The 17,526-nt window shown below is 60.3% G+C and overlaps 2 protein-coding genes across 3 annotated transcripts in view; both read left to right on the top strand.

The window, feature by feature from the left end:
• Nucleotides 1-1,987, top strand: part of ACOT7 (acyl-CoA thioesterase 7) — a 121,298-nt gene extending 119,311 nt beyond the window's left edge. For both annotated transcript variants that reach the window (XM_075550499.1, XM_075550498.1), the window contains exon 9: nt 1,579-1,987. In XM_075550499.1, the coding sequence (XP_075406614.1) occupies nt 1,579-1,677 (99 nt within the window). In that variant the 3' untranslated portion in view covers nt 1,678-1,987. The remainder of the gene's footprint in view (nt 1-1,578) is intronic.
• Nucleotides 1,988-4,883: 2,896 nt separating this feature from the next.
• On the top strand, nt 4,884-16,786 carry GPR153 (G protein-coupled receptor 153). The gene is made up of 6 exons (XM_075550496.1): nt 4,884-5,128; nt 10,264-10,732; nt 11,053-11,482; nt 13,118-13,310; nt 14,060-14,244; nt 14,517-16,786. The coding sequence occupies exons 2-6, from the start codon at nt 10,377-10,379 to the stop codon at nt 15,171-15,173; spliced, it is 1,821 nt and encodes a 606-aa protein (XP_075406611.1). The 5' UTR covers nt 4,884-5,128; nt 10,264-10,376; the 3' UTR covers nt 15,174-16,786.
• The last annotated feature ends 740 nt before the right edge of the window (nt 16,787-17,526 follow it).

Below are 17,526 nucleotides of genomic sequence, written 5' to 3'. Positions count from 1 at the left end.
GCCCACCCAGCAAGCCCAGCAAAGCATGGGGTGGGGCTCCTGGCCTGGCCTTCTTGGCCACTCCCAGTGTCCCACTTAGGCCGGGATGGATGGAGAGGGAGGGGGTAAGGGACATGTACTCAGAGTGGGATCTGTGGACCACTGGTCAGATACCATGGGACTGGACCCTGGCCTCCATGTCCGGTGAGCCGGAATGTGTACCTGAGGTCTAAAGGCGTTCACTCGCCCAAGGATGTGACAGCCCTGCTCTGAGGCCTTCTGCCCAGTGCACACCGAGCCTGCGGCCATGCCCCAGGTGCCACCTTAGTTGCTGGGCACCAGGGGCTATGGAGGCTGGACTAGGAGCCCTCCAGCCCTCAGGAAACTCCAGGGTCTTCCCTGCTCCCCCCACCCCCTCTTAGAACTGCCAGCCAGAGGGAATCCCAGCATGTCATTTTCCATCCACTGTTTTGGGTCATATGGACTCAAGAATATGGCTGAAGTGTGGGCCAGACATGAAGCCGGTGGGAGGGGGGGGTGTTCAATGAAATGCCCTGAGAAGGCTACCATTTCCCCACAATGGCCAGAGACTCTCTAAACAGCAGCCTCCCCGCCGTATAGAGCCGAAGCCAGTTTCCTGAAATGTTAGCAGGCTCCAAGGGCCACTGGGGTGGGGAAGGCTGGTTCTAGTCTGAAATGACACCCACCCCTGCTGATTGCTCCTTCCTCGGCTAGTACACCATTTGTCTGGAAAATACTTTGGCCTAAAAATAGCTTCAGGGCTTGGTGTCATTGTGGAAGAAGGACACCTGCCCCATTTCCTGAGCTTTCAGGCACCCACAAAGTGTCATCTCAGTTGATGCGGCCCATCGGTAAGCCTGAGTCCCTGGCCGGGCAAGGCCAGAGAGAACTCGCCACCAGAGCCACTGATGGGGCCAGGTGAGTCTCCAGGCCAGGCCACGCTGCGAGGGGAAGAAGAGCCTTGTTCATAACCCCATCAAGTCCACAGGCATGAAAGAGAGCCACCGTCACTAGCCGCTGCCGAGGGGACCCCTGTGACTCTGTGCTCCTCAGGCTTCTCTAGGCTGTCATCTTGACAGGGCCACTGAGTGCGTTCAAACTGCCAACCCTTAGGCCAGGGGTTAAGCGTAAACCTTCAGACCTGAGCGGGTCAACCTGCCCCTCGCCAACCCGAGCAGGGGACTTAGCCAGCCATCTTACGCTGTTCAGAGGAAGGCAGCAGTGAGGAGAGATGGTGTTGGCCCAAGGTGCCCCCACCCTCCTGAGGGTCCCTCCCGCACACCTGCTGCTCTCATCCTCCGTCAGTCGTTGCCCTCAGCCAGCTTGTGTACCAGAGAGGCACTGGACAGACCAGGCTTTCTCCGTCCCTCTGTTCCTTGCAGAATTCAGACCCTCATGGCCCAGTCTGTCGGGAAAGTGGGGCAGGTTCTGCTGTGGACAGTGGAATGCCAGAGGCGGGGCCGCAAGTTCTCCAGGGGGAGGCTGGCTGGGCAGGTAGGCCCCACGGTTGGCCACAGTGTGTGTGCCCACAGTTGGGCACAGTGCTCACCTCTAACCAGACTCTGTATGTCATTGCAGCCCGAGACAGAGGATGAGAAGAAGCGCTTTGAGGAAGGCAAAGGGCGGTACCTGCAGATGAAGGCCAAGCGGCAGGGCCAGGTGGAGCCCCAGCCCTAGACACCTCTCAGGCGGGCTTCAAGCAGCCAGCTAAGGGACCCGGAGCATCAGATCCCTCAGGAGTTGCCCCCTTGGCCAAAAACCCAATCAATTTTCGTGGCAAGCTGGTGTTGTGTGAAGTATTTGTAACGCAGTGTTAACCTCTACTCTGTCCTAAAACACCTATACACCAAAGCTTATTTATATCAGTCCAGTGTAAATGCTCCACAGTGTTGTCCCGCCCAGGGCCTTCTGTGGTTCCCGGGGTATTTTGTCACTGTCAAGTTCGTGAGAAATCCAGTTCCATCAATAAAGCCGCTGTTTGGCTAGAGCCGTGGATCCGTGTGGTTCTTGGACCCTGGGCCCAGGATATGGGGTGATAGAGCCCTGCATGGGGCCAGACTGAGGCCTGACTATGGCCACCTGCCTGTCCTGCCCCGCTCTGCGCAGTGGTCTCAGCCCTGCACTCTGTGGACCCCACACCTCTCCATCTTCTACCCCAGAATCCCAGGCACAGCAGCCTGGGCTGACCTTCAGCTGATGGCACGATGGCCATGCAGATTGTTATCTAAACCCACCCCCACTGGGGCATCTCCACCGTGGACCCTGGGTCCCCCCCCCACCACTTTCCAGCTGCCTGGCTTTGCAGGTGCTAGCCAAGACTGAGGCCTCTGCCTCACTCTTCCAAGAGCCTCAGGACCCCCAACATGGGTAGGAGGGATCTCCTGGGGTGGGGGCTGAGCCTCGGCCTGTGCTCATGTGGGGCATGGGGTGTCTGTCAGCCTGTGTGTTCCTTCACCTCTGTCACGTGTGTCTCTGTGCACGTGTAGGGCGTGAAAGTGGTTATCCAACTATCTGTGTGAGGATGTCTGTAACTGCGGTGTGTATCTGTCTGTCTGTCACCATTTGTCTGTGTGCATCTGCTGCAGCAGTCTCAGGGGTCAGATAAGCTGCCAAGGCCACGGCAGGGGTCAGGACCTACCCTTCGATGACTGAGAATAATAGCCACTCCACCCAGCATCCCGGGCCGTGGCTGCTGGTTGAATGTTCCCGGCACAGGCTGGTCTGCAGCCCCCACATCTGTCCTGCCACCTGGAAAGGAGCCCTGCCTGCCAACAGCTGCAGCCTCACCCAGGGCCCCCGGGGAGCCAGAATGCGTTGCTCCAGATGTGCAGAAACAGCCCGCCAAAAGCCTTTGGACTCTGTCTTGGGCCCTGATGCCAGCTGGCATGGATATTTCCTGCCAGGGAGCAGTGAGGCCCTATGGCTCCACCCTGCCCCTCAACCCCCAAGTCTGACCTCAGGCAGCTTCAGCCTCCCAGCGCTGCCCATTGCCACTTCTCACTAGTCTCCTGTGCCCTGGCCTTGGATGGGAAGGAGACCTACCCTTAAGGTTCACAACCAGCCCGGTCTGACACCAGCCAATGCCCACCCATGCCCCAGGCCCCCACACTTCTTCCAGGCAGCCAGCCCATCCCCGAGGCAGAGGAGGTGGGCCCTGACCTCAGACTCCTGCTTTAGTCCTGGGCAGCTTGAGAGTTGGGTTGCAGGTTTTAAGGGCACCCTGTGGCACAGTGGCTACAAGCGGGGATGCTAATCACAAGGTCAGCAGTTTGAGCAGCCACTCCTTGGGAGAAAGTCGAGGCTTTCTACTCCAGTAAAAAGTTACAGCCCTAGAAATCCACAGGGGTGTTTCTACCCTACCCTACCCTACCCTATCAGGTTGCCATGAATCAGAATCCACCCCATGGTCGTGAGTTTTTGTGTGTGGACTGTTGAGTGGGTCTGTTCATCAGTGTGGTTTTGGTACCTAAAACCCACTGCTCACCCATACGGGGCTCCAGCCCCACAACAGGGAACAAGGCACGGGATGCTGGCCCTGAGCAGTGCAAGAGGAGCAGACACAGTGTAGACAGATGCATGGGAAAGGCTCTCGGGCCATGCGTCTGCTCCATGGGGCAGTCCAAGGGGGCAGCGGTGAATAAACTGAGCTCTCTGCCCTCTCTAAGTCTTCTTCTTAAGTCGGGCCCGCCATGGCAAAGGCAACAGGGCTGTGGGAGGCTGCGGGTCAGGCGCAGGCCTGCTGGGCAGAAAGCCCTACATGGTTCAGGGTGGTTGAATCCTCTGACTAACTCAGGGGGAGGGACAGTTTGCCATAGAGAGGCCACACAGGTCTCCAGGACCCCATTTGAGGCTCCCACTGCCTGTAACTCACTTGAGGCCTTGGCGCTTACAGGGCTGGCCCCACAAACACCAGGGCCCCCTCCTGCGGCTTCTCACTCCTGCTTGGGAGGGGGGCGGGCTGTGAGGGCAGTTCTGTTGGGCCCAGGCAGGCACCCAGCACTGCTGTGACAGCTGTAGGTTTGTGGCCAGCACAGAGCTGCCCACATAGGTGCCTCCCCCTGTGCGCTGGGACAGCTGTGCCCCTGGGCAGCCAGGGGGTGGTCTTCAGAAGTCTTCAGAACCCAGGTAGGTGTGGGCAGGGGCTTCCCAGAGGCCACACCAGTCCTCATTTGGAGGGAAGGCAAAATGGTAAAAGCTACTCCCTCTGGTGGCTTCCAGGGATCACTTGTGTCCCCATCAAGTAGGGCCATTTCAGTCCCAGATGAGACCGCCTGCAGCTTCCAATCCATAGGTGACAACCGCAACCTGGAGCGCTAATGTGGCATTGGGAACCCATCCAGATCCCCTGGGGAAGGTGGCAACCCTGGTGCTGACATACTGTCCCTTCTCAAATGCTGCGGGCGCTGTGGCGATGCGGAGAAACTTCCCTGCAGAGGACAGCACAGCACCAGCGGATGCTCAGGACTCCCCGCGGGGTCTCAGGCCCCAAGAGAAGTTGACATCCTTCCAGGACTGGTCCTCTCTTCCAACCCAACCAGATCCTAAAAAACCTCGGTCCCTTCGGGTCCTCCCAGCCTCGTGGCTCCCTTGGGTATGACTTCCGTCTGGAAGATCTCCCAGAACGCCCCCAACCCCAAGTTCCGATGGTCACTCTGGTCCCCACTGACCCTCCGGCCCCCAGGGCCCAGGCCTGAGGCACCCCGAGGCGGCAGGGAGGGGGCGCGGGATCGCCGGGATCCAGCCGCGCATCCCTTCGCCAGCGCGAGTGGGACCGACCCTTCGGGTCGCGCGGCGGGCGGGGCGGGGCGCTGGGGGGGGCGGCGCGGCGGCCGCGGTGAGGCATGCGCCCTGCTCCGCCCCCCCGCCCCCGGCCGCCCGCCCGCCCGCCGAGCCCAGCCGAGCGGCGGGAGCGCAGCGCTGTGGCGGCCGCGCAGAGAGGGGGCGGGCCGGCCGAGCGAGCCCAGCGAGCGCCGGCCACTGGGGCCGCCGCGACCATGCCCCGGCCCGCGGGCCTCTCGGCCGCCGGCCACCCCTGCGGTCCCCGGCGGCCCGCGCTCGGACCAGGGACGCGGGCGCCGGAGCCGGAGGCGGGATCCTCGCGCTGGAGCCCCGGGCGCCAGTCTACAGGGTGAGCGGCACCGCCCTGCTCCGGGCAGCGACGGGAGGGTGGGAGGGAGGGGGCTGTCCGATGGCGCGTGAGCCCCGCCTGGGGCTGCAAAAGCCCCCAAGTTGGGGACCTTCTGGTTAACTTCCTTGGTGTCGGTCCTCCCTTCGTCTCTCCAGTCCCGAGGCCTGGCAGCCTCGTCCCGGGGTACGGAGGGGTGGGCGAAGGTCCAGGACCGCCCCCCCCCTTGCCTACGGACATCAGGGACTGAGATCCGCCAGCGTCCCTTACCCGGGCCTTCGCCCGGACGCGCCCCAGGTGCTGAACTGGACTGGGGACGGGGAGGCCCTGGGGACCGCGGAGGGCAGAACAGATTTGGGGCGGAGAGCCGAGCTGAGGCTGGGGGCTGGGGGTTGGAGCCTGGGAGGTGGGGGCAGGCGTGGCGCCGGGGTGTGGGGGGGACGGGCGAGGGGCGTGCCTGCGATCCTGCCCCGGCCCCTGAGAAACCGCTGGGCAGCGGGCGGGGCGGAGTGCAGCTCTCGGGCGGAGGCCACGCAGAGCCGGAGGGCACAGCCGAGCCCGGGGAATCCTTTCAAGTTCTGGGTTCTCTTTGTTGCGCAATCGAGCCTTGGGACCACGCGACCTCATTGGCCCGGAGACGTGATGCCACGCCCTGGATCCGCCCACAGGCCCTGTGAGGCGGGAGCCTTCCAGTCCAGTGGGTCTGATCAGGGCAGGTCACTCCTGGGGGCTGCAATCCCCTTGTACTAGGTGGATGTCAGTTCCGCCTGCGAGTGCAGAAGCGCCATCTCAGTTGCTGTGGGAAAGCTTTGTTTTGATTGGGGGAGAAACTTCCCAGCAGGGGAGGGCGACACCCTAAATGTAACCGCCCAGCTGGAGGTCTGGACAGTGGACACTGCTAAGGGGGTGGGGCGGGGGAGGGACAGTGGCACCCGTCCTAGAGGCAGAGGGTGCCCTGAGCCTGTGCAGCCCGCTCCCTCTTGCTCTGCAGTTGGAAACCGGGTGCCCACCTCCCAATCTCAAGGATTCCTACCCCATCCCAGGGCCACTGGGCTCAGCCAGTGCCTGAATTCAACCTCCCTGCAGCCACTCTGCCCCATGCTGGCCAGAGCCTTGGTCATCCCATCTGCAGTGTGGGGGCAGCAGGAAATATCCTGCAGGACCAGGAGGCTCAGAAAGAACCTCCACTCTGGGCACATTGTTCCCAAAACTTATTAGCTAGGCTTGGAGAGGCAAAGACTTGGGTGTCCGGCTGAGGTCTGGATTCAGGCCCAGCCGCATGGCTACATGATCTGTGACAAGTGTCTGACCTCTCTCTGCCTCTGCTTGCCTTTAAAATGCAAGGGGACAACAGTACCTATTGTACACAATTGTTGGGACTGCTAATAGAAGTGACCTTCTCTGCAGGACTTGTTGTCCCTTTTCCCCCCACCCCCATCCCACCTCCGCCACTGCCTGAGAGACCAGTACCCTGCTCTGATTCAGAGCCTCCTGCCACAAGGAACTGCCAAGCATTGGTGGCCCCCACGGCTTCCTCTTCTCAGAGTGGGTCACAATAAACAGTTTCCCTCCCACAGGCTAGCTAGGCAGAACTGTGACAGAGAAGGGCTCTGCAGGGACTGCCCATGGCACCCTCCTGAACACCCTCCATCTGCCATGAACAGACAGGCAGGTTGTGCAGGGTCATGGGCCAGACAGTGGGCCTGCTAGAGAGTCCGAGGGAGACCTCCCAATCTGTTAGGAAACATACCCCCCCGCTACACACACACACACTTACACTGCCATCAAGCCAATATGACTTGTAAACTCAAAAACCTCACGGCGATGGAGTCAATACTGATTCATAGAGGCCCTCTGTGACTTCCGAGACTGTAACTGTTTATGGGTGTAGAAAGCCCAGTCTTTCTCCTGGAGCTGCTGGTGGTTTTGAACGGCCAACCTTGTGGATCGCAGCCCAACATGTTACACTACGCCATAGCAACAAGCCTATAGGGGGTTGCTGAGGCTATAGATCTTTATGGGAGCAGATAACCTCGTTTTTCTCCCTATGAGTGACCAAACCACTCAACTTGTGCTCAGTAGGCTTACCCATGAACGCCACCAGCCAGCCACGGCATATAGAAATAGATGCCCAACCCCCAGGTACCTGCCGTGCCGGGCTCCTGTTTGAGATTCTAGGGAACCCTTGGGACCTCCAGTTGATTTAGTGCAGTCTCTGGCCCACCCCACCCACTCTGAGTGCCCAGGAACTGCCAAGCGTTGGTGGACCCCCCCCCCCATGGCCGTCTCTCCTGGAAGAGGTCACAGTGAACAGGTTTGAAGCTCACCAAGGCAGCTCACAACTACGTGCTGACCTTTAGCAGCTGCACAACTCCATGAACGAATGGGATTGGGGGCAGATATTTATCCAACGCTTCCTCTGTTCTCAGCACCCTACCTGGAGTAACTCACCCCATCCCCACAACCTACAAGACAAGTGCTGTGAACCCCTGTTTACAGCTGAGAAACCCCAGTCCCAGAGAAGGAACTTGCTGCCCCAACACCGTGCGACAGGAGTCCCACCCCTGCCTGTGTCTCAGGTGGAGAAGGGACACCATACCTGCCCCCTGCAAACAACAAACAAACTGACTGCCATCAAGTTGTTCTGGCTCCTGGGGACCCCGTAGGACAGGGTGGAACTGCCCCTGAGGGTTTCCGATACTGTCACTCTATGGGAATAGAGAGCCTCATCTTTTTCCCTTGGACCAGTTGGTGGTTTTGAATGGCTGACCTTGCAATTAGCAGCCCAACTCCTCACCACTCTAGGAGGGACTTTCCCTGGCTTCCCCCCTCCCTACCCTCCATGGGTAATCTAGACTAGACTCCCCCCGCCACTAGACCCTGGGGTCTGGGGCAGGCCAGGAGAAGGAGGGACACTGATAAATGAGACAGAGAGCCTCCAGTGTCCAGAGAGAGTGAGGCACAGCCAGCCAACAGAACTCCAGGCCAGACACACTGGGGGTGTCTGTCCTAAGTGTGGGGGTGTTGAGTTGGGCAGCAGTGAGTCCCCTGAGGGTCCTGTAGCTCTGCCTCCTGCCAGAGCAAGAGAAAGACAAGAGAGTCGCCAGGCTGGTGGGTGGGGGCAGGGGACAGGGGAGATGGGCCAGGCCTGAGCCTGGACAGAGTTTCCCATGCTGCTTGCTCCAGCCTGGCCAGGGGCTGTCTGGGGGACCTGGATCGGAGGCAGCAGAGGGCTTGGAGGCTGTGAAAACCAGAGAGAGGCCCTCACTGCCCAGTCCCCAATGCCTGCCTGCCTCCCTCTCAGCAGCCTGTGTCCCAGGTTCACTTGAAAGGCTGTAGGTCTTTGTCCTCAGAGTGAAGCCTGGTGTCCAGGTTGTTTCTGGACTCCCGCTGCCTGAGCTGCCCAGGACACAGTACTGACTGCTATCCCAGGGCACCGCTGGGCACAAGATCTAGGCCCAGGGTGTGATTTTGTTTTGGATTGTTGCCACCCGCAACACACAAAACAAATGTAAGACAGTTTTTCACATGTCCAATTGTGACTTCAGTTACATCAGTCACGGGGCTTCAGTCATCCACCGCCTTGGCCACATTCCCTTCCCAACACACAGAAACAAATGCAGGGCTTCCTAAACAATCCCGCCCCTTCCCCGGGCGGCGCTGCTAAGTGGGATCACTGGCCACGTGTGGTTGGTTTCCTTCAGCTCCAGCCCCGCCCTCAGCTGTATCAGAACCCCCTTTTCCTTGAGGGCGGGAGCCCTCCGTTGGAGGGCGAAACCGCATTGTGGCTTGTCCATTCTCCTGTGGATAGACCAACACCAAACTCACCGACTCACGGCGACCCTATAGGACAGGGTAGGGCTGCCCCCGTGAGTTTCAACTCTGCAGGAGTCCAGAGCCCCGTCTTTCTCCCACGGAGCTGACTGGTGGTTTCAAACTGCTGACCTTGTGGCTGGCAGTCCAGCGTGTGACCACTGTGCTCTCCCCTGGGGGCTGTTGTGAGTAATGGGCGTACACTCTCGGGTGGAGGCCTTCCTTTCTAGACGCTTGGACATGGAGCCGAGAGTGGGTTTGATGGGCCACCAGGCCCTTCTGTGTTTACCTTTCTGAGGAACCCCCAGGCTCCAATCTACAGAGTCTGTGCTCTTTTGCCTCGCCCCGGCACACACTCTGACGTCTCCCCTACAGCGCCCACTGTGCGTGAGCCCCGGGCTCAGGGCTTTAGGGACGTGACATTTGTGGAGGGGGCTTCATAGACCCTGACTCAGAGAGGGACAGTGGTACAGAAGCCTGGCCAAGCCACACAGCATGTCCTTCTCTGCTGAGGAGGAATTCAAACCCAGCAGCACTGGTGCCAGGTGCTGCCAGGAGTGCCCAGCCAGGGCTGACCAGACAAGGTACACTGTCCCATGCCCAGGGTGAGCCCCGCAGAGGGGAAAGCTCTTATCTCCCCCACAGGTCAGTCAGAGGGTCAGGAGAAAACAGGAAGCGTTGGGGGACTCAGTCCTCTTGGGAGCTGACCAGAAGAAATGAAACAAACGAAGACAAGCGTCCCCAACCAGGGCACTGTGCAAGCATTCTAGAATGTTGGATTGCAAGAGGGCCTCCTCTGGGGCAGGACCAGGCACCGATGGGGCAGGGCACCCAGCCAGTCCCGGAGGATGCCCACACTCCAAACTTTGACCATCAATGGGTACAAGTGAGGGAGCGTGCACTTGGTGGGCATGTCATGTCATATGCAGGCCAGGCTCCCTGGGTGGCACAGACACTTTGTGCTTGGCTGCTTAACCCCAAGGCTGGCCGTTTGAGGCCAGCCAGCAGCCCCGTGAAGGAAATCCCCAGCGATCTGCTTTGTAAAGACGGCAGCCCAGCAATCCCCATGGGACTGAGTTCTACCCTCAGTCCTTCTGTGTAACCCTCGAGTTGCCATCAGCTGGATAGACTCCAAGGGAGCTGGTTTGGTTCTTGATTGGGGCACACAGGCCCCAGGGTGCCTGCAACAGGGGCAGGAGCCCCTCCCCATCCCCCGCAGAGCAGCCTGGCCTGAGGCAGGAGCAGGCAGAACAGGGTGCATGGGCTGGCCCTCTGACCGCTCCCCAGGGAGATCTGCTGAGGGCTCTCTGGCCTCCCCGCTGCAGATACTCCAGGTCGCCGATCCCCTGGAGCCAGCACGCAGGAGGGCTGCTGCTCTGAGCCCAGGCTGGCCAGAGGAGGATGCCCCAGCCACCCGGCCTCGCTCCCCTTCGGCACCATGAGTGAGGAGCCGCGGCTGCCTGGCAGCGCAGTTGGCTGGCTGGTGTGTGGCGGCCTCTCCCTGCTGGCCAACGCCTGGGGCATCCTCAGCATCGGGGCCAAGCAGAAGAAGTGGAAGCCGCTGGAGTTCCTGCTGTGCACACTGGCGGCCACCCACATGCTCAACGTGGCCGTGCCCATCGCCACCTACGCCGTGGTGCAGCTACGGCGCCAGCACCCCGACTATGAGTGGAACGAGGGCCTCTGCAAAGTGTTCGTCTCCACCTTCTACACCCTCACCCTGGCCACCTGCTTCTCCGTCACCTCCCTCTCTTACCACCGGATGTGGATGGTCCGCTGGCCGGTCAACTACCGGTGAGCCCGGGGAGCCCTTGTGTGTGGTGTGTCTGTGCCAGTGTCCAGCCTGGATCCTGGAGCAGGGATGTGCTGGCCCATGCCCATGTGCACCCGCTGTACCTGCGTACATTCACTCCCAGGACAGGCAGACAGGGAGCTCAGGAGGGGCGGAACGGAGCTTCTCTGGGCTGCAGGAGCATGCCCGTGTGGGCTGGGTAGGGGACAGGGCCCGTGCCATGATGGCTTGGTGTGACTGTGGTGTTCTGGGGCCTAGGGGTGGTTGGGGCCCCTGGGGGGATGCTGGGAGTGAGGCCCACTCCCTTCCTCCCCCATGCCAGGCTGAGCAACGCCAAGAAACAGGCGGTGCACACGGTCATGGGCATCTGGATGGTGTCCTTCATCCTATCGGCCCTGCCTGCCGTCGGCTGGCACGACACGAGCGAACGCTTCTACACCCACGGCTGCCGCTTCATCGTGGCCGAGATTGGCCTGGGCTTCGGCGTCTGCTTCCTCCTGCTGGTGGGCGGCAGCGTGGCTATGGGTGTGGTCTGCACCGCCATCACCCTCTTCCAGACACTGGTTCTGCAGGCCTGGCGCCGGGCCGACCACCGCTCCTTCACCGTGCCTGCCATCGTGGTGGAGGATGCCCAGGGTAAGCGCCGCTCCTCCATCGACGGCTCCGAGCCTGCCAAGACCTCGCTGCAGATTACGGGCCTCGTGGCCACCGTCGTCATCATCTACGACTGCCTCATGGGCCTCCCTGTGCTGGTGTGTGAGTGTGCCGGGCGGGGGCCCTTGTGGAGGGTGGGGGTTCTGGGGCAGCCCTGGTCACATCCCGAGCGCTATCTCTGAAGTGGCCACGGGCATCATTCTCATTTTACAGATTTGGAAAGTGAGGCTTCCAGAGGGGCCAAGTAGGCCACCACAGTCAGGGTAGCCCCGAGGGATATGAGCCCATGTCAGGCGACTGGAGAGCCAGAGTCTTCCTGCAATGCCACAGGGGAACGGTCTCTCCTCTCCTTGGGCCCATTCCATGAAGACGGTGCGGGAGACAGCATGATGTGCCCACAGTTTTCCCGGGTGACTGGAGAAGGGTGTCTGATCTGGAACGGCAACAACTGGGTGTCTTTAAAGAACCGAAATGCACTTGTCTCCTCTTTCCAGAGGCCAGAATCCAAATCAGGGTCCCAGCTTTGTCCACTCCTTCCTTGGTGGTGGCTGCTGCCGTCAGGCGCTTCTGAGTTGGTTGCGGATTCATGCCAGCCCCACGCACCAAGACATAAAATGCTGCTGGTTCTCCATCCCCGTGACCGGCTGCGTAGGGGACTGCTATGATAGGGAGGGCTTTTGATTGACTGGTATTTGGAATTCAATCACCAGACCTTTCTTCCTAGTCCTTCTTCATCTGGAAGCTCTCCTGAAAGCCATTCAATACTGAGCCACATAGACTTCCAACGACAGATGAGTGGTGTTGCCTATGGGTGCACTGGCACTGACGATGGGAGTCCTGCCTTGTGTAGGGTGTTGGTAGCCCATGGGACTACTGAGACACGAAGCCTCTGTGAGGTTTAGCAGCTTACCGAGGGCGACTCCGCTTGCAGACGGCAGACCCAGCATGTGGCCACAGGTCCCACACTTCCTCTCCAGGTCTCATTTCCGGGGACAGTGGTAGCAAAGCTTCATAGAGTGGTTGGCTTACGACAACAGAAGTTGCCTTCGGGAGGCAGGAAGTCCAAAATCAAGGTGTCAGCAAAGCCACCACGTGCCTTTCAAAGGCTAGAGTCGGTTCCTACTTGCCTCTTCAAGCTTCTGGGAGTTTCTACACTAGATTTGTAGACTTGTCGTCACTTCAGCCGCTGCCTCTGACATCACATGGAGGTCGCCTTATGACAAGTTCCTTTCACAAGGACACCTGCCATTGGGTTAGAAAACTCACAGCCATCGAATAGGTGCCAACTCATAGCAACTCTGTAGGGCAGAGACAATCCATCCTATAGGTTTCTGAGACTGTGAGTCTCCCTCAGAGCAGCTGATGGTCTTGAACTGGTGACCTTGTGGTTAGCAGCCCAATGCATCACCACTATGCTACCAGGGCTCCTCACGGGGTTAGGGCCCATCCTAATCCAGTATGGCCTCATCTGAACTTGATTACATTGGCAGAGACCCTGTGTTCCATCAAGATCACATCCGCAGGCACGGGCAGTGCCAAGTGCTGTCCAGCCCACTGTGAAGGGCGATGCACACTGGGAGGAGGGGTAGACTGTTGATCTGGGCAGCAGGCTGCTCCTGGTGAGCAAGACCTCCTCCCTCCCAGGCTACTCTTCCTGGAACTCAGAGCTCTGGATGTTGGGGGGCGGGAAGGCCAGGCTAGGGTCCTCAGGGCCAGGCCACATCCTTTCACAGGTGGTGAGCTTCAGCAGCCTGCGGGCAGATGCTGCGGCGCCCTGGATGGTCCTGTGTGTGCTGTGGTGTTCCGTGGCCCAGGCCCTGCTGCTGCCCGCCTTCCTCTGGGCCTGCGACCACTACCGCGCTGACGTCAAGGCTGTCTGGGCGAAGTGCATGGCCCTCATGGCTAATGATGAGGAGTCGGATGACGGTGAGGCTGGGCCTGTGTGGCCCTGAAGAGTGATATATGAGTGTGGTCACTGGGTCAGCAGGAGCACAGCTGTCAGATCATCCCCTGTGTCACCCTGAAGGTTCCTGAGCTATACTGGGAACCATGCATAGGGCTGAATGGGCCCCAGAGCACACCTTCTACCCCTCAGCCATGGCAGGATTCCTATTAGAGCAGCGGTTTGCAAACTGTGGGTCGAAACCCCTTTGGGGGGCTCGAACGACCCTTTCAAAGGGGTTGCCTGATTCATAACAGGAGCAAATTGACAGTGATGAAGTAGCAACAAAAATGATTTTATGGTTGGGGCGGTCACCACCACATGAGGAACTGTATGAAAGGATCTCGGCATTAGGAAGGTGGAGAACCCCTGTATTAGAAGCTCTAGGAACCACTGGGTTCCCAGGCCCACTCCACTCCCCACTCAGGGGTCCCCGAGAGAACTGCCCCAGGGGCTCCTGGAGACCCTGGACTGCCTGCTGACCCCAACAGCTGTATTGCCCTAGACTGAGCCTCGCCCGTGTAGGTTCTGTAGACCTTGCATGTGTTATTCAGTGTCCCCTGCAGCTCCGGGGGGAAAGCCCACCTCCACCCATATTCCAGGTGAGGAGCCTGGCTGCCGGTGAGCTTTTCCCCGTGTCCGGCTAAAGGGGATCAGTGCTGGCATTGGGCCTGATGAGTCCTCAGGGCCAGCTTGGCCATGTTTGACCCTGAGCCCCTGCCTTGCCCTGCAGAGTCCAGCCTGGAGGGTGGGGTGCCGCAGGACCTGGTATTGGAGCGTTCTCTCGACTACAGCTACAGGACAGACTTTGTGGCCCTGGATAGGATGGCCAAGTACGAGCTCTCTGCACTGGAGGGAGGCCTGCCCCAACTCTACCAGCTCCGGCCCCTGCCCAAGGACAAGATGCAGTACTTGCAGGTGGGGACCAAGCAGGCCAGGAACATGTGTATGGGGGCTCATCTCATGCCCAGGGGGCCACAGAGGAGGCTGCTACCCTCTGGGGACAGGTGACACCCTCTGCCCCAGTGTGACATTTCTGAGTGGTCCACTGAGGTCAAACACCCCAGTCCCTGTCCCAGATGCTCTGGGAAGGCCATTCTGGTGGTCCTCCTATCTCCTTGGGGCTCAGTGCCCCTAAACTGAGCTTTGGGAAAAGGACCACTGGTCTGACCGCCGCCCCTTTCCCGCAGGTGCCACCCACGCGGCGCTTCTCCCACGACGACGTGGACGTGTGGGCCTCCGTGCCGCTGCCCGCCCTCCTGCCGCGCTGGGGCTCCAGCGAGGAGCTGGCCGCCCTGGCGCAGCTTGTGCTCCCGGTGCGCCGCTGCGGCAGCCTGCTGGCCTTAGCCGAGGACGCGCCCCCGTTCCGCCCGCGCCGACGCTCCGCCGAGAGCCTGCAGTCGCTGCGGCTCCTGGACGGCTGCTCGCGCCGCACCGCCAACTCGACCCCCGGCAGCCCCGGCTGCCCGCGTCGCCGCCCCGGACCCGGAGCGCGCTCCGCCTCGGCCTCGCTGCTGCCCGACGCCTTTGCCCTGACGGCCTTTGAGCGCGAGCCGCAGGCCCTTCGCCGTCCGCCCGCGCCCCCGAGGTCCCCGGGGCCGGGGATGCCCGCCGCTCCGCAGGCGCCCCAAGGCGGTGCCTTGCAGCCGAGCCTGAGCCTCCGGCCGCACCTGCCAACGCCCCTCGGGCCCTTTCGCGCAGGCCTGAGCGCTTCGTGGGGCGAGCCCGGCGGTCTGCGCATGGTTGGCGGCGGGGGCAGCGGCAGCACCAGCAGCTTCCTGAGCTCGCCCTCCGAGTCCTCGGGGTATGTCACGTTGCACTCGGACTCGCTGGGCTCGGCGTATTAGAGTACGCTGGCCTCCCAACCTCCAGAGGCGAACAGGCCAGGCCCTTCTGCGGGGGCCCAAGACCAAAGATCCCACCTCGGTCCCGCCCACCAGCCCAAGGAGGGCAGCCTGGGAGCTCAGGCCTGGCACCTCCATGCTGGACTGAAAGACAGGCCCAGAGGCCGGCCACCAAGCATGGTGTGCACGCCCAGCCATGCCCACCCAGCCCTGTGGCACCTGAGCAGGGGTTGTGGCAGGGGTCCTGAGGCAGGGAGGCCATTGAAAGGAACAAAGCCCAGCCTGGAGGAGGGGAAGCTGAAGTCAGCAGCACATAGGCAACTGGTCACTGTTCTTGTCACACCTTGGGTAGGTGTCAGGTCTCTAAACAAGGGGTCTTCAGAACCCAACACAGCTGTCCCTTCCTCAGAGCTGTTTGCCTCAGCTTCCCCATCTGTGGTAAGCAGGTGATCCTTGTTATCTCTCAGGGCTGTTTGGAGTATCTTCTCCAGTGTTCCCTGGCCTCGGAGAGGACTGGGGCTTCCCAGGCCTGAGGCCCCCTGGGGAGCTTACACCACCCCATCCCCACTCCAGCTAAGCACAACACTGTTGTACATCATCGTTGGCACCATGGCCACCTTGATCACATTAGTGTCTCGTCCTTCATCACATGCCATCATTGCCTGTCCCCACCCGCCAGCCACCTCCCATGAAGACTGCAGGCATGTCGGAGAGGCTGGATGCCAAAGGGAAGTGGGGCTCCCATCTCCAGCTTCATCACTGACCTGTGCAAGTGGGCATCACCCACCACTCTTTCTGCTCCCTCCTGAATAGCCCCTGGCCCTTCACAGGCTGGGCTTTTTGCCCTGGGGCCTGGGAGAGGCCTGCTGAGTCTGTCTGCAGAAGAGTCTCAGAGGCAGCTGTGGCCTGGAAGCAGTGCACAAGGCTGCCTCTCCCGGCCTTCCTCCTGGAGATGGCCCCTAGACGTGACAATGACAACCTGGAGGAAGCTCACTGCAGCACTGCCTCCGCCCATAAGTGGCCACACCCATGTCCTCACCACCCCCCACCCCCTCCTCAAGTTTCCATCCTTGAGGTCAGTGGGCGTGGGGCTACTTCTATGTAGACCTAGAAGGACTCTCTAGTCCCTGGGTGCAGGGTCATTGGAAGAGGAGCTGACCACCGTGAGCAAGGCAGGGAGGGACTGCATCTGGCCAATGCTGCTGTGCCTTCATGGACCCACACTTCCTGTGGGGACAGGGACTAGCCATGGTCCTCACCCTCAGGCTGACCCAGGTGTCATCTTGAGTGACACTCTATCATACCCAATGGCAATACTTGTAGGGAGCATGGTTCCCAAAGGCCAGTCTTGATTTTTACACACAAAAAGGGGAAACCCTAAACAGAAGACCCTGAGTCTGGGGCTCTGCCACCACTCTGCCCAGCTTCTAGACTTGTTGGCTATGTTTATAAAGAGCTTGATCCTGAGTCCCTAGGGAGGGAGTTTGGGGACACCACTGTCCTGCCCAGAGCCAGGGATCCCTTTTAGATTCCCCCACCCCCATAGCAGAGCATTTCTCTTCTGTACAGGACTCAATAAAACTCCGTGATAATTTGCACTTGGCAGCCCAGGCATGTCATGGAGCTAGCAGCCACCATTGCTGGCCAACTGCCTTCAGATCTCTCTCCCTCTGCGACCTGACATTCCTCCAAGAGTGTTTTGTTTTTATTTTGGCGGGGTTGGGAGGTTAAGGCAAGTGCTCCAACCTCACCCAGCGACAAGATGGGGTCAAGAAGGGCCCTGTTAGCACAGGCGACGGTCACACCCTTGCCCTTGGGACTTCAGGGGCTACCAGGCCCTGTGAGGTTAATGCAGCAGAGTGACCTACGCGGGGCTTGAAGACCCCGCCCCTTTCGCTCCGCGGGCATTTGGAAGCCGCGCCCTGGGGCCGCAGTGCACGGCCGCCACCTGGTGGCCAGTGGGAGGATTAGTCCCAGGGGAAGCGGGGAGCCCTCGCCCCTGGCCCAGCGCTTCCTGAAGCCGCTAGGCGTGTGCGTGAGCAGACCAGCAAGTTGGGTCGAGATGCGTTTTAGCGCACCTGCAAGTCACGAGACAGTCCCCACCAAAAAACTGGCTGTAAGAAACTGATTTGTGGTTCAAAAAGAGGCTGGGGAGTAAGAGACAACGTGGGAGAAATGAGAATCTCGTGGGCATCTTCATACCCACGCTAGAGAGCCGCATTCTTTATTCTGAATTAATCATGGGAAGAGATCCGGAGATCTGTGCAAGGTGTGGCGTTTCGAAGCCCTTCAGTGACCTCGCTTACGAACGAGGAAAAAACTAAGGCGCCGAGCAGCTCCGAGTTCCTCGAAGGAG

This window comes from Tenrec ecaudatus, chromosome 1, assembly GCF_050624435.1.
Source record: "Tenrec ecaudatus isolate mTenEca1 chromosome 1, mTenEca1.hap1, whole genome shotgun sequence".
Taxonomy (NCBI): Eukaryota; Metazoa; Chordata; class Mammalia; order Afrosoricida; family Tenrecidae; genus Tenrec; species Tenrec ecaudatus.
This window is presented reverse-complemented; position numbering and strand designations above follow the sequence as displayed.

Excerpts from the sequence above, each read along its gene's own strand:
- GPR153 (XM_075550496.1), top strand. The coding sequence starts at position 10,377 with ATGAGTGAGGAGCCGCGGCTGCCTGGCAGCGCAGTTGGCTGGCTGGTG. Across the intron at positions 10,733-11,052 it reads CGCTGGCCGGTCAACTACCG|GCTGAGCAACGCCAAGAAAC; the intron begins GTGAGCCCGGGG and ends CCCCCATGCCAG. Across the intron at positions 13,311-14,059 it reads TGATGAGGAGTCGGATGACG|AGTCCAGCCTGGAGGGTGGG; the intron begins GTGAGGCTGGGC and ends CTTGCCCTGCAG.